Here is a 16,778-nt window from a genome sequence, read left to right as displayed (position 1 = left end):
TATGTAGACAATTTTACTTTACCAAGAGAAGAGACTGTTCAAAGATTGCAACAAAAGATGAAAACAGCGTGCAATAAGCTGTGCCTCATCTGTGTGCATTCCTGGTCCATCAATTAAACCATCATTGTCTGCCATCAAAGCCTACATCCAAATCAAACAAAAAACCACTTATTTCACACTGATAATTTTACCATCTCAATGTTTGTCACTAGGTGGCAGTAGACAGGAAATATAATGATGTTCGCCTTCAACTATTGTCATCAAATTTATCAATAAGGTTTCAAATTGCATCATAATTTAATGAAGGATAGCAAAGCATGACACACTCCTCTATCTTAACATTGCTTAGAAATATTTCATAATTCTATAGATTCTCTCTTGGCTTGCTTTAACTTGATATCATTTGTGGAAGTAGGAACAGTCAATTGATGCACAACATCCAAAGATAATTCTCATATTTATTATAAGCAATGTTGTACAGACAATTAGAGTATAACTGTGTGGACAATCTTGAATTTACCTGAAAGAATCCACTGGCACTCTCCAGATGATCACACAATGCTGGTAATAGTTTAATAGTTTTCTTTGCAATATCAACACTGCTGTACTGATCCAAATGAGAAAACCCTGTATTTTTGTCAGTCTTTGTCTGAATTTAAAAAAAAAAAGAAAAAGCATTTTCAATCACATACTCCTTGATAATATGCATCTTTTAGTATCTGATTGGTAGTAGTTAGATAACCTCTGATATTACTAGGTATCTGTTAATATTTGATAGGCATTAGTTACCAAAACTCTGATATCTGATATGTATGAGCTAGTTAAAGTCTGATATTTGATATGTATGAGCTAGTTAAAGTCTGATATTTGATAGGTATGAGCTAGTTAAAGTCTGATATTTGATAGGTATGAGCTAGTTAAAGTCTGATATTTGATAGGTATGAGCTAGTTAAAGTCTGATATTTGATAGGTATGAGCTAGTTAAAGTCTGATATTTGATAGGTATGAGCTAGTTAAAGTCTGATATTTGATAGGTATGAGCTAGTTTAAGTCTGATATTTCAAATAGCTGTAAAAGTTCAACAGGATGGCAAATGGTCTTTGATGTGTGGCCAGAGATGTATCCCTACTCATAGATGATAAAACAGCGGTCTAAAATCAGTGGAAATCTGGTCAACTAGTCTAACTAACTTGTCTAACTAACTTGTCTAATCTAACTAAAGATAAACATTGTCATGTCTTTGGAAAATCTTATTTCAACAAAAGGTACCATTAAAAGTAGTTTCTTGGCATTTTGACCAAATTGATATCGCCAACCATAATAGTGATGATATCAGGTTTGTCGATGTATCAATGTTTTTTCTATTAAGTCAGTTATTATGAAAAAGTCTCTCAAAACTTAAATTCATGTGCCAGTAGGGCACTTCAACTTCTGGTAGGCTAAACCAACAACAATATTAGCCACCACCTTAGGGAGCCCTTTTCTTCCTTCCTTTACCACTCCTCCCCTGGATAGATCCTTAGACAGCACTCTACTTATTTATCTGAATTTCAGATCTTTGGTAGTTGACACTTTACTTCTCCAGCTTTAAGTCCAATATTCAGAAATCTTTCATTTTTGAAAGTTTAATAATCATTTTAACTGGCTGACCTGTTCAAATCTAGGTATCACTATTTATATTGGTCTTCTTCATATCACATCAACACATTCAATTTAATAGATAATAACTTTACCCACAAACCATTGCAGTATTCCACTAATCTTGATAAGTTCAAGGTGAGATTTTTTCTGATCAATGTCATCAGTGTGGAATACAGATATTTCACTGGAATGTTTCTTGACCTTGACATGTTTTACTTCATTTTGCACACTTCCTTAGTCAACTTTCAATTCATATCATCGATTGAATTTTAAGTATTGTGAAATCATGACTGACACATATGTCATTGAAGCATTGTATACTGGACCTCTTCAATCACACTGACACCTGTCAATCACAGATAGGTCAGCCAATGCTATCAATTTTCCATGTCATTGATCACTGTCCGTAGCTCAAATGGTAAAGATTATCCTACATCAGAATTGTTATACTTGATAACGTTGACAAGACATACTTTGAGAAAAGTTCTTCTTTTGGAAGCTGATGCAATCAGTGCATGATCCAACTTTCCTGATAAATCTTCCAGTAAAAATTCCAACTGTGGCGGCTGTATTTGTAAAACGGTCGTCTCCTATAAAACACAAATAAGAAATAGGTGATAAGATTGTTGTGATAAAAAATGTAGATGCATCATTACTATCAGTTGATAACATCCATAAGTTTGTGATCAACATTGCAAACATTGCAAAGTTATAATTGAGTTTTAATCAGTTTACTTATGAATGACCGGAGACTAAATGTATAATTACTACAACTCATTGTCGTTGAGGAAATCAACATTCACTGAACAGGTAAATGTATAATTACTACAACTCATTGTCGTTGAGGAAATCAACATTCACTGAACAGGAAATTTGGTTTAAATTGATAAATTATCACAAATAATTCAGGAGATAACTTAGATATGGCAGAGCTGTAATGCTGGCTTTATCAAAATGACGTGCAATGTAAGTTGCGATATTCTATGATTTGTGAAACATTGCTTGTTACAGATTCAGAAGATTCACTGATCCCCCACTTACTAGAATTGACTTCATATTGCATTACTATTTGACGTTGCTTGTGTTCAACAAAAGGGAAAAAATTATTAAGGCAAAGCAGTAACAGGAAATTTTGATCTGAGCTATTTAACATCACACAAACATGAAATTATGGGATATATATATATATATATATATATATATATATATATATATATATATATATATATATATATATATATATATATATCGTATGTATGTGTGTGTGTGTGTGTGTGTGTATGTAGACATGTGTGGCGTGTCTGCATGGCATTGAAAAATGAGTAAATTATGAGATACAGCATCTACAGCAATATTACTTTAATTTTAAATAGGCATTGAAAGCCAGCAGTTTTTAACTAATTATCAAACAATAAATGCTGTTAAAAGTTGTCAGGAAAGTAGGTTATTAGGTTAATTGATTGTATGTTTTATAAATGGGACAAAACGGAAACTTATTAGACAATAGCGAGAATTAATGAGGCTGAATGAGTGTAGCCACATCGGAAATTTCCATAATTATAGTGAACTGCACATATAAATGTAAAATCAGAGACAGGTGGTAGGTACATCAGTTGAAGAACAAGATGAAGGCAACAATGCAGACTCTGTTGGTTCTCTTAATGATTGCAACTCTGGTTTCATCTGAGCTACACAACAGATCTTTGGAAAGACTTCAAAGAGGGAAGAATAAGAAGAACCGATGTAAATGTACGGCTGAGTTGAGTGTGTTAGAAAGCAGAGTTGAGCAACTTGAAGGCATGGTAGCAACACAGGCCCAGCAAATGGCGGATCTTGCACAGACAAACAGTGAACTAGCATCAAGTCTAGTGGAAATTCAAACAATGTTTGGAACCATGACAGAGCAAACCATGGTAATTTGTATTACAATATGCTTTCTTTTCAATGCTCTTAATTCTTTTCATGACTATTTTCTTTCCACTATGAATTTTGGTAATTTTTACAACATCCCATGTGGCCAGCAGTAGCTTTGAAGTCATCACAAAACATACTGAAATCAGTTTTCATCTTTTTTAACAAAGATGAATTTCGTTGAATGTCTCTTTTGTGCCCATGACATGACATGACATTTTGTAAAATATGACATATTCAAGATTGAAGCACACACCAACAGTCAGTGTAAATTTGATATTTTAAATCCAAATGTCCGTATTTAGACTTTGATTGGTATTGAACAGAAAACATATCAAACAAAATGGATTGATCAGATTGATCTACAAGTTCATCAAAAATCATGGAGACCCTGAACTAAAGTCAGTTTTGATAGTAATTTAACTATAATCTCCTGAGACAAATTATTAAGTTTGTCTAAAGCACAAAAAATACATTTATGTAATAAATGCCTTGGAACACAGATGCTCAGAATGTCCAATGAGGTATACGCAGAAAAAAAGGAAGTTATGACATGGTTTTGCTCTCCAGTTGACAAACCTAATACAGTATTGATGTTTACAGTTGAATAAAGGGTCCATGTCAATAGCTAAATAATTCTTATGTTTAATTCTGAAGTTCAAAACATGAAAACTAGGCTTTGGTCACATTTTGGCTGGAAAACCTGAGGACCAGTTTCTGCAGCTGTTGCATACGTATGTATTGTCAGAGCAGTGGACTGTGCGTAACTGGGAGTTTTTTGACCAAAATGGAACTATTAGTAAATTATGATTAGCAATGTAAAACTTATTTGTATTTATCTATTGATCAGTGGTGGTGATTTGACCCTATATGTGCTCATATATGTTGAATTTTATTGGCTTTATGGCCCGGAAGACAAAATTGTATCATACCTTTCTTTTTTTATGTTATGTACACTGAACACTCCAAGCACCTGTGACTTGTAACAGAAAGTTATAAACTTTTGCTCAAACCGTGGAAATTTAGGATTGGTGAATCAAATTACCTAAAATTTACAGGTTTTGATATGCAAAGTGGCTGCTATACTCTGACTTAACTCCAATACTATGTGTGCAGTAAACACTTCAATATCACCATATGTTAGAGGGACAATGCAACTGTATTTTACAAGCTGTAGAGATTCATTGTCGTTTCTTTCTCTATTTACAGGCATTATCTGAACAGTTAACAGGAATGTTTGATCAACTACCTACATTAATGGAAGCTGGAAAATAATGAAAAAACATGAAGACCATTTGTGAACAGTAGACTATCAGACTTTGATGATTATGTTGTGAAACTTGAAACTTGAAAGTATAATGTACAACTCAATGACAAGTATTTGTGTGTGTTGTTGTGAATAAACACTGCTAACCATACAACACTATCTCATCCTGTTTTGATTTCACCTTTTATGGAAAGTCATATTTTCAAATAAATTTTTTTCTGCAATTTGTCATGTAAGTACGATAGCAATATTTTTCAGTCTGGAGAAAAAATTTCAATGGCAGAAAACAATGAATCATTGTACAACAAGAGTAGCATGGAGTGAAGCTAAAACACCGACTTGCAGAATGAAATAAATGCAGCATCCTATAACAAATGGTAATGTCAGATCTTGTACTGTTGTCTGTGAACACATTTTCAGACCAGCAGATCTTTCTCTTTTTGTTTGTGTGTAATTTCACATTTCAGTCCAAATTCAAAAATATGCCGTATGACAGCAAACAAACACAGGCGATGTCTCTCAAAGTGGGAATGAAAGGGGTTCATAAATTTTTTCACATTTGATTTGAGCAAAAAATGTGCTATTCATTATGAGTTTAGTCTTCTACTATTTCACATTTAGAAATTTGTTGGATTCTTTAGCATTTTTCATAAATTAAGAGGAGACCAAAAATATCTGTTCAGAAGTTGCATAAAAATACTTGAGAACATCTTACCTTAGTGTGCATGTCAGTATCCAAGACAGCTTTAGTTACCAAGCCACAGTTCAGAATTTTGAAAACACTGATATCTAATTCACGGAAATAAGCTCTGTATTGAGACAATTCAATGCTGCTTTTATCGATCTCAGTAGTTGTGTCTTTCAAAGCTGAAGTCTTATCAGGCTGAGTGTTTGTTGTCACATTGAGCTGAGACTGAGTACAAGTATTATTAGCATTCTCCTTGTCAAGATTGGTCTTCTTACTATGAACAATTAGCAGAGGATAAGAATAACTTATAAACAACATCAACATATTTTTACATAAATACATCTTCAGTTACATGCATGTGTCAAAAGCAGTATTAGATGCTAAGCTATCTGGAACAAGAAGAGCGTTGAATTGTTCATTTTTCTTGATAAAATTTGCTTTGCCTATACCAGACTGAAATATTTCATTTTGAAACAACAATGTGAAAAATATTTGGAATACTAAGTCAGGTCCATTGACTTTTCGAACAAATATCTCTCTGTCCTAAAATAAAAACAGAGTAGGATTTCCATAATTTAAGTGAAATATCTTCATCAAATCCAGTGTTTTTATCAACCTAGCAGTGGTGTCTTCAGCTTTACTAGTTCAATGAATCATTTTCCTACAAAAGTACAGACACTAATTCTCTGACTCAATATCACAATGGTTTCAAGATGTACTCCTTTCTGAAAGGTCAAAACATTGATATATATTCCTCACCTTTTTGCTTTTCTTCCTTTCTTTGTGTTTACCCCAGACGTGCTTGGTTGCCCCGGCAACAGGTTCACACTGACTTCATCAGAGTCAAAATTAGCCAATGGTGGAACATAGCCAGGTGTTGCTACAGATCAACAATAGACGTCAATAATCAACCATTACACTATACATGTTCAGTTTCAATTTTTCTCATGTTGCTACAAAAAAACCCTGGATATAGTCCATACTGATGTCTGTTCAAAAACACTCACCTGACTTGTATACAACATTTTATGACCTAGCACTGTACGGTGTCAAATGTTTACACCTCATCTGATATTACATTCTCTTTCATCTAAAACTTCACTGTATTATCACTTTTATAAAAACTTTTATTTCTACTAAATTGCAGTGAAGTTTACAATAGTCATCTTCTTTCTCATTTTTACCTGCCAGACATTTTTCCAACACTTGCTGCACCTCTGTAATATTCTGTAACCGTGACAGAACTTTGCCTTTCATCTCACTGTCCGTCTGACTGGCAAATGCATTAATGATCTGTAAAAAAATGACGAATCTTCTTTTATCAAAGTAAACATGGTCTTTAATTTTGATTATTACAAATAATTTTTAGTTTACACAATAAAAAAAACACTAAATAATAAGACATCATGAAGATTTGTTGTAACTTGTACATCCATAAGCGGCCATTCTTCCAAAGTCCTAAAAGAAGTCTACACAACAGTAAGAGGGATGAGAGCCTACAATATCATGACCATATTGAACTGAACTGTATACCTTGCGTGCCAGGAAATTCTGGTACAATCCTGTGAATGTTCACATGACCTTTGATATGTGTGATAAAATTGGTCATGATAGTGTAAAGGTTAATGAGAGAATTTCAATAGTTTTTATTATATTCATGATGTTGACCAAAATTTGAAAAAGTCTAACATCTCTCCTGTCTTTTCAATAGGTAACTCTACATAACCCCGTAGATGAACCGCATAAAAGTCTTGTCAACAAAATAAAAGCATTGTCAGAACAGTGAAAATGATTGATATTGGCAGATAAGAACTTACTTCTCTGAACCAATTGAGAGTCAAGAAAGCAGCTGTACACATCATTTCTTTTTCAGGTCTTGTCAGTGAGTCCATCTTGTCAACATAATCTTTGGAAAACATATAAATTGGGCATCCCAACAGAGCATCAATGCCCTCTAAATTTCCTTTATGTTCAATTTCCTCACAAATACGCAGTAATCGGAAATGTGGAGATAAACAGATTGGTGATATATGCCTACAATAAACACAACAAAAATTATATGATAATTAGATTTCAACTGAAGGACATGTGGCTGGGAGTGCAACTTAATGTCAGTTAGTTATTCTGAAATTTGGTTTGAAATTTTTTTGAAGAAAAAGATTGAAATTACTCTGCTGTGGGTTGGCAGAACTGGTTTCCAAGCATCAATGCCATAACTCTAATCACAGACAGTGTCTAATACTCTTGTCAAGCAGCAAGCTCTGACTTGGAATACCAATGCTACAGTAATACTGCCAGACTCTACTTTCCTAAATAAGCAGTTTACTACAACACTGATCTGTATCAAAGATTATAAGTGTCTTTTTTTTTCCAAGTTCCATATCAAAAACTTTTTATGTATCAGTGTCAAACATTTTACCTTTCATCTTGTTTGTCTTTCCCAGCAAGGTTTGCTTTGAAACTTTGTTTTTCTGATTTCTGTAGAAGTGGCATTAAATTAACCACAATCCCTTCTTCTGTGTCACCTTCTTCCAAATTAAACATCATCTCAATAGGAATGGCATCACTAAATATACAACAATGAGAAAATTATATGTTGATATGGATCTAATTCTCTTTCAGTCTTTGTCTGTGCATATTACTTGTAAAAGCAACAAACGTCCCATGGAGAATCAGATTACAGCAAAAAAGGAAAGCTTTTGTTCTTCATTCTTGTGCACAAAAATCTAGACAAGCCACGCCACCCTTTTTTTAAGCTTTGAAAAAAAATAAATACTAAAAAATGACAAAGTGCTGCTACACAGGGCAGAAAATCATCTGTAGGATCACAGACTGTACAGTTCAACAGAGAAGTTATTAGTGCCATCATGTCATCACAGACTGTACAGTTCAACAGAGAAGTTATTCGTGCCATCATGTCATCATGAAGCATTTCAGAACTGCCACTGAATGTACACATTCCTGATTGGTTTTCATGTCAGTGGTTTGGCCTTGTGAGCTAAAAATAAAACAAAAATGACATAAACAGCACATGGCCATATCATTTCTGTAGAGACAATAGATGAGAAACATATCTATAGTGTTTTTGTGACTTTATTGTTAAAATATCAAAGTCAATAAAAGAACATTTTATAATTACTGATATATAATTACCTAAATGACATCCTGACAGCAAAACATCCACACCAAAAGGAATGTTACTTAGACAAGATTTTGTCTTTTTTCGGCTCCATTACAAATCTTTATCACACAAACAAAATTGATATCCAAAAAATCACTCAGTAGATAAAAAAAACTGTTAGAATGATTCAACCATGTTGAAGCTTTGATCGTTTGCTTTTCTGCTTGATAGACACACGACAACGAAAACAACTTTTCACAAAAGAGCGATTTCTTGTCATACTCCCCTGTTTTCCATTTTACCACAGACACAGAAGACAAATAAATACCATTTATGAACACTGACATTTTATGGAGAAGATCTGACATACCTATTTGTTTTCTCAGGTCCAATGTCTACAACAAAATCGTCTTGGAAGTCACTCAGTATTGACTCATTTATACATTTCTGGGGAAAAAATGATTCAGAATTAAATATCAATATTTGAAATTGTATTCTATATCTTCTGCTTTCAAAGTGAAAGATTTACAAGAAAACGCCAGGCAAGAAATCTATATGTCATTGAAATGCATCAACACTCTTCCAGACAGACAATATTTTGAAATCATTCGCCAGTATTTCAAGTATATGATGTCATGATATTATACAGATAGTAGAGTCTCTGTTAGCCAATCTCACAAGGTTTAGATCCATGTACAGCAACAGACTAGCAGTTTCACCGACCTAGCCGTCATCACTGCACGTGGGGACTAACACACTGGAATGATTTCTGTGAAAGTAATAAAAGTCGTTGCTAACCTGAACTTTGGGATCCATTTCTCCTTTCTGAACGATAGCTGCTAATTCATCAAAAAACAAAGCTGAACTTTCAGGCATTTTACTGCTGCTACTACGGACTAATTCCAATAATGAAATCACCTATGCAATAAAACAGATATAAATCATCAGCTTGTAACAAGTATTTCCATATGGCTGAAACTGCTTAAAGATTACCTTTGATGACCACTATTTCTGTTCTAATTAATGTTGTCATTATAACTATTAGATTGACACAAAATTCGCAATAAGACTATGATTGCTGATATACACAGACAGTCTACATGAGTAAATAAATATTCAACACGATGGTTTTCCTATGTCAGTACATGTAACTAACCTGTTTGTAGTTGTTGTTCTCAATGCTGGATGTCGTCAAAGATTCAGACAGATCCCCTGATTCTGTTTCCACGTTGCCATGGTAAGCCATATTGTGGATAATTGCAATGGCTCCAATGACACCAATTCTTTTGTACTTTGATGAATTACTGGAAAGCTGTTTTCTTATAACCATGTGCATATCATCCTGATATTTAAATTTACAAATCAAACACAATGAAAAAAATTTTTACTTAGGATAGCAATCATAGATGTTTCTTGCCTACATGCTACTAGGTGTACTGTTCAGTTACACAGCAATATGATTATGAGTTCTAATAAAGACTTGATATACATCAAATATTGATTATGTCAGTTCTAATAAAGACTTGATATACATCAAATATTGATTATGAGTTCTAATAAAGACTTGATATACATCAAATATTGATTATTCAGTCAGTGCTACATATGCTGTCTGCTTCTGTAGTTGATGATATTTACTGTTTTCTTCAACAATGATATTTTGTTGAGGTCAAACATCTGTTAAATGTAGGTATGTTTCTCAAAGTTTAAAGACAACAACAAAGAGCTGACTTATTCCTTGTCATTAAAGATGTAAAATTACCATTGTTTTGGCATTTTTGCATTTCTTTGTACGTTAATATCCTATCAGAATCCAACTTGAAAAAGAGTATATTTTACATGATTATGAAATAGTTTTGTATCTTCAAATCATGAAATCACTGACCTGTATCAGGCTGACATCTTGATTGTTCCTGAAAGCTAAGTTACTCAACATCCAGAATACTTTTCTGATTTGAGATGTTGATAAGTTGTCTAGGTAGTCCAAGACACCCTAGTTTGGTAGAAATACAAAAAGAACAGTCATCGTTGATGACATAGTCCCCACTTGTTAATGGGTACTTTGATTACAGGTCCTCAGAGAGGATAGAGTCCTCTTCATTAGGTCTGTGATAAAAATACTTTTGAATAAATTCGCTTGATACATGTCTGAGCTGTAGTTCAGGACATGAAAGAATCATAATAAAATGGCCACATGGCGGCCTTATTGGATCGTATCACAGAACAAATCTATGTGCATATGTATGACAGACATCCAGCTCTATGGGTTTGCTCAGAATTAGATATATGCATAATTAATGAGGTACAGTATGAAGCATCATAAGGTCTCCCATCATACCATATATGAAGGGTGTACCACTTGTGGTTCCTGAGTTATGGACAAATATGTATATTTGAGGTCAAAGGTCATCGACGTCATGTGACATTTTGTCAAAAAATTGTAGTGCTAAGTTATCCCTATATACCAAAAATCAGACCTCTAGCTCTATTTGCTTGCTCAAAATTAGATATGCACATAACTAATGAGGTACAATATGTGGCGTCATAAGGTGTCCCGTCATACCATATATGAAGGGTGTAGCACTTGTGGTTACTGAGTTATGGACAAATATGTATATTTGAGGTCAAAGGTCACCGAGGTCACATGACATTTTGTCAAAAAAATTGTATTGCTAAGTTATCCCTATATACCAAAAATCAGACCTCTAGCTCTATTGGCTCGCTCAAAATTAGACATGCACATAATTGATGAGGTACAATATGTGGCGTCATAAGGTGTCCCGTCATACCATATATGAAGGGTGTACCACTTGTGGTTCCTGAGTTATGGACAAATATGTATATTTGAGGTCAAAGGTCACCGAGGTCACATGACATTTTGTCAAAAAGATTGTAGTGCTAAGTTATCCGTATATACCAAAAATCAGACCTCTAGCTCTATTGGCTCGCTCAAAATTAGATATGTGCATAATTGATGAGGTACAATATGTGGCGTCATAAGCTGTCCCATCATACCATATATGAAGGGTTAGACTCTCCACAGTCGCTGTGCCTTGTTTTGTGCGCGCCCACGATGGGCCTGCATTCGAAGACTACGCTGTGCAGCTGTGAGCACGCGCTGCCAGACACAGCGACTGTCCGTTTTTGCAAGGGTATGAATATTCATAAGGGTAGTGACCTCAAAAGAAAAACCTATCTAACTGGGCGGAGAGAATATATACTAGTAGCAGGTAGACCTATATACGTGGTATGTTTTTATTTTTCATTTTTCATTTTATTTGGCTATGCTACTTGTCATTTTTGTTTTGATTAACGGATGTGTGGAGTTCTATAAAGTACCCGGATCAGGCAGAAATCCGACCGGTCGCTTGCAAGAACGTCCAGACCCTGGGATTCGCGTCGCGTCTCTGAAGGGCGCGCGTGTTCGAACAGGGGAGAACGCGAATCGCAGGGTCTCTGCCAGACTAATGAAGGGTGTACCACTTGTGGTTCCTGAGTTATGGACAAATATGTATATTTGAGGTCAAAGGTCACCAAGGTCACGTGACATTTTGTCAAAAAAATTGTAGTGCTAAGTTATCCCTATATACAAAAATCAGACCTCTAGCTCTATTGGCTCGCTCAAAATTAGATATGCACATAATTAATGAGGTGCAATATGTGGCATCATAAGGTGTCCCATCATACCAAATATGAAGGGTGTAGCACTTGTGGTTACTGAGTTATGCACAAATATGTATATTTGAGGTCAAAGGTCACCGAGGTCACGTGACATTTTGTCAAAAAAATTGTATTGCTAAGTTATCCATATATACAAAAAATCAGACCTCTAGCTCTATTGGCTCACTCAAAATTAGATGTGCACATAATTTATGAGGTACAATATGTGGTGTCATAGGGTGTCCCATCATACCATATATGAAAGGTTTAGGACTTGTGGTTACTGTGGTTACTGAGTTATGGACAAATATGTATATTCGAGGTCAAAGGTCACCAAGGTCACGTGACATTTTGTCAAAGTGTCTGAGATATCTGCATGAACGGATGGACTCATGGATGGACTCACGGACGGACATGACCCAATCTAAAAGCCCCCTTGACTTTATCTTTGGGGACTAAAAACTGTGTAACTGCATCCTTTTTGCAATATGAATACGATGAGAAACTAAATTTTTATTTTTCTTGGCCTTATACATGGGAGTCTATGGACTGCCTTATACATGGGAGTCTATGGACTGCCTTATACATGGGAGTCTATGGACTGCCTTATACATGGGAGTCTATGGACTGCCTTATACATGGGAGTCTATGGACTGCCTTATACATGGGAGTCTATGGACTGCCTTATACATGGAAGTCTATGGACTGCCTTATACATGGGAGTCTATGGAGGTGAAAACTAAAAAGTCCTCTAACACGGCCAAATTTGATCGCATTGTGAAACAAATCGATGTGCATCTGTATGAGGTAGGGTACTATCCTTGTACCAAGTTTGAACGAAATCGCTCCAGGCGTCTCTGAGATATCTGCGTGAACGGACGGACGCACGGACGGACGCACACACGCACGCACGGACGCACGCACGGACATGACCAAACCTATAAGTCCCCCCGGACGGTGTCCGTGGGGACTAATAACACCTGGAAGTTATTACAGCAATGAGCAGTATGGTAGCAATGACTTTTATTTCTTTGTAACAAGTATACAGTGTATTATTTGTGAGTATCCAGATCTTTCAGGGTTTGATTGAAACTTACATTGACATAACTATCAAAATATAATCACTTTTGGTATAGCCTGTTGGATTTCAGGTTACAATCATTTACACAAACCATCTGTCTGTCAAGACAATTTGTGATTGAAACAGAGAATGGTTTGACTGATAGTAATGTGGTATTATCTTTCAAAGTCATTTTGACAGACAACAGAGAACATTCAAAACAAAATCCCAATCATACAATTATCACTTTGAAATCTTACTTTGATAAAGACAGCAAATGGCGCCATGGCATTGGGTCTACTTTCTACAAGATCAGAGAGTATATCCAAGGATGAGTCCACTTCACCAGCGTATCCACTGCCAATATGAGTCACTAAGGCTCCAACAATCTCCTGTAAATTCAAATGTAGTGTTTCATTTGATGAATTCAATATTCACTAATTGTATATAACATGTCTGATGAGTTATTGACACATTGCAGTTAACAAACTGTCCACATGTGTACAAGGTTAAACTGAGTGAAGTGACAGGATGGAACAGTTACAAATACTTTTTGTTTTGTCAATTTTATATTGTTTCTGTTAAATTTGGGATTTGCACCAAGTAGTTTCACAGTGCTGTTATTTTGTAAACCTGTAGTCTTTCTTTTGGTAAATGTAACCCTCACTGTGCGGTGTAGACAGTGACATATTCCTGCAGACACTAGGCTATTTCTCTTAATATTCTGTGGCATGGTTTTTGAACAAAATATAAATCTCATTGGTATAAAGTGTCTTCTAATTCTACCTTTATAGTAGCAGCCTGATAAACAATTCAGATTTTCAATGAATGTCTAGGGTCATAGCACCTTATACAGCCCAGTACTGGGAATTAATAACACTTAAAGGAACATTAGCTGTAACTGTTGACTAATTTTTCACTACTCTGTTTCAATGTATCAACTACAGAGTTTTACTATAATCTGATCATCATGACCAATGCCCGGTGTCCTGCTTGCCAACACAGCCTGTATATGTGAAATGACCATTGTTATTGTTATTCTAGTCCAGACCTGAATACAAAATTTAAACAATAACAATGCAGATTATACGCATATAAGGTATATTTATGAGCTAAACATTAGGAATTTCTCCATGGTTCAGGGATTCACACCAGAAACTGCAGATGATACTCAGAAACAAACAAAATTAAAAAATGACCAAAGTTACAGCTAAAGGATCTTTAATATGTGAATGTACAGCTTCAGTTCACCATGACAACTACTCTACATTTCCTTTTAAATCAAATCAAAACTTTGCTACAAAATGCCAAACCTTCTAAATAGACCCAGCTGCTGGGGGAATAATTTTGTTAAAGATACCTAGGAATCATTAGCCACTCTTGTATTTCACAACTTACCTGTTGACAATAGAGATCAAAGTAGATGAATGCTTGCTTGTAGAGGGCACATCCAAAGCTTGCAACAGGAGGCTCTGGTGACCTGAGCAAGATCTCGGCCAATGAGAGAACAGATGTGAAATACTCTCTAACAACCTGTAACAGTTGGAAAGAAAGTCTTGAACATGGCAACAATGTTAGCAACCATATCTGGTATCTGACAGGTGAAATGTTAACACTTCTTGTTAAATGCAATATCAGTGTTTTTGGTTGCTGTAGGTTAGTTACACCCATGCTCCAACTATCATTCAGACTTTATTTGTAAGACAACGACATGAACCATTAAACCTTTTCCTGCCAGACAGTATTAATTAAGACAATTACTTCCCCATCAGTCAAGTCAGTAAAAAGCAGCCCAAACATGACGTATTTTCACCCGCTTTGCTTGGTATGTTATAGCATCTTTAGTCCAAAAAAATCAAGTTTACAGTATTTGTTTTCAACAGCCTTCAAATGTACAGTATTATGATAAAATACACCATATGGAATATGTTGTGTTTTCATTAATTTTAACCATCTTGACCCGGTGGTGAAATATGGACTTGGCAGGAAAAGGGATATCCCTTTTCCTGCCAAGTCCATATTTCACCACCAGGTCGAGATGGTTAAAATTAATGAAAAACAACGTATTCCATATGATGTATTTTAACATAATACTGTGCATTTGAAGGCTGTTGAAAACATAATACTGTAAAGTTGATTTTTTTTCGACAAAAGATGCTATAATATACCAAGCCAAGTGGGTGAAAATACGTCATGTTTTGGCTCAATACCGCTTTTTACTGACTTGGCTGATTGGGAAGTGATGCAGTTATTACTGTCTGGCAGGAAAAGGGTTAATATAAGACAACAACATGAATCATTAATATAAATAAATCAGAACAGTATGGAGAAAACAATGTTTAGAACTAGAATTCAACATAAGTTATTTACATCTTAAAATGAATAAAAATGAAAAAAATGAACAAATGAGCTATGATCACCGAATAGTTTGAGTGAGTCAGTTGAGTGTTACCTGTGTATGTCCACTGAATGTAGTGTGCAAAAGCTCTTCATTAAAATGTCCACATCGGATTTTATTTCTCACAAGACTTTCAACGATCTTTCTCCGATTTCCATTTGAATGCAAAATCAGCAAAACAAAGACATCAATAACCTGAAAACAGACAGAAAATTCAGATACCATACAGAAAAGACAACAAAAAGTGATATTTTTGAACTCTCATCTCTCGTGGCTTGACCTTTACAAATGAGGTCACAAATGCTGTGGTGTTTTTGAAGAAGCTGATTATTGTGAATGATGATAATATTGGAATATTTTGGGAAGTCTAGCCAGAACGAACACTTGTTTCTATCTGTTCTTAGTGTTTTGGGAAGTCTAGCCAGAACGAACACTTGTTTCTACCTGTTCTTAGTGTTTTGGGAAGTCTAGCCAGAATGAACACTTGTTTCTACCTGTTCTTAGTGTTTTGGGAAGTCTAGCCAGAACGAACACTTGTTTCTACCTGTTCTTAGTGTTTTGGGAAGTCTAGCCAGAACGAACACTTGTTTCTACCTGTTCTTAGTGTTTTGGGAAGTCTAGCCAGAATGAACACTTGTTTCTACCTGTTCTTAGTGTTTTGGGAAGTCTAGCCAGAATGAACACTTGTTTCTACCTGTTCTTAGTGTTTTGGGAAGTCTAGCCAGAACGAACACTTGTTTCTACCTGTTCTTAGTGTTTTGGCAAAAAAATCAATTTTGCTTTCCTGTGACTATTTTGACAATGCAGTGATATAACACTTCTGTCCTCTCCTCTTTCTCTACAATTATATTAGGTGAGAAGTTGAGATGTTTTGGATTACATAACATATTTTCATTGATTCATTGGAACAGAGATTCATGTTTTTACTTTCACTGAAATCAAGTACAGGTCTTTGTGTCAATGAAAACTAAGTATTGATACGAGTAAAAATTTGGAATCAGACATCTTCCTTGTGCAAATTATGTTGATATC

At 35.1% G+C, this 16,778-nt stretch overlaps 2 protein-coding genes across 4 annotated transcripts in view; one reads left to right on the top strand and one right to left on the bottom strand.

The window, feature by feature from the left end:
• The window catches only part of LOC139134573 (Fanconi anemia group D2 protein-like), a 56,888-nt gene that overhangs the window by 20,865 nt on the left and 19,245 nt on the right, over positions 1 to 16,778 (bottom strand). For all 3 annotated transcript variants that reach the window (XM_070701471.1, XM_070701470.1, XM_070701473.1), the window contains exons 15-29: positions 15,801 to 15,941; positions 14,747 to 14,881; positions 13,609 to 13,740; positions 10,514 to 10,621; positions 9,785 to 9,970; positions 9,427 to 9,546; positions 8,999 to 9,075; positions 7,927 to 8,073; positions 7,325 to 7,541; positions 6,692 to 6,800; positions 6,267 to 6,387; positions 5,535 to 5,781; positions 2,115 to 2,231; positions 521 to 649; positions 23 to 141 (exon numbers count right to left, since the gene is read on the bottom strand). In XM_070701471.1, the coding sequence (XP_070557572.1) occupies positions 23 to 141; positions 521 to 649; positions 2,115 to 2,231; positions 5,535 to 5,781; positions 6,267 to 6,387; positions 6,692 to 6,800; positions 7,325 to 7,541; positions 7,927 to 8,073; positions 8,999 to 9,075; positions 9,427 to 9,546; positions 9,785 to 9,970; positions 10,514 to 10,621; positions 13,609 to 13,740; positions 14,747 to 14,881; positions 15,801 to 15,941 (2,105 nt within the window). The remainder of the gene's footprint in view (positions 1 to 22; positions 142 to 520; positions 650 to 2,114; positions 2,232 to 5,534; positions 5,782 to 6,266; positions 6,388 to 6,691; positions 6,801 to 7,324; positions 7,542 to 7,926; positions 8,074 to 8,998; positions 9,076 to 9,426; positions 9,547 to 9,784; positions 9,971 to 10,513; positions 10,622 to 13,608; positions 13,741 to 14,746; positions 14,882 to 15,800; positions 15,942 to 16,778) is intronic.
• On the top strand, positions 3,232 to 4,973 carry LOC139134576 (uncharacterized). The gene is made up of 2 exons (XM_070701476.1): positions 3,232 to 3,554; positions 4,762 to 4,973. Exons 1-2 carry the CDS (start codon positions 3,267 to 3,269, stop codon positions 4,825 to 4,827), a joined length of 354 nt encoding a protein of 117 aa, XP_070557577.1. The 5' UTR covers positions 3,232 to 3,266; the 3' UTR covers positions 4,828 to 4,973.

This window comes from Ptychodera flava, chromosome 6, assembly GCF_041260155.1.
Source record: "Ptychodera flava strain L36383 chromosome 6, AS_Pfla_20210202, whole genome shotgun sequence".
In the NCBI taxonomy this organism is placed as follows: domain Eukaryota; kingdom Metazoa; phylum Hemichordata; class Enteropneusta; family Ptychoderidae; genus Ptychodera; species Ptychodera flava.
Note: the sequence above shows the minus strand (reverse complement) of the source record. Positions and strands in the feature narration are given on the sequence as shown.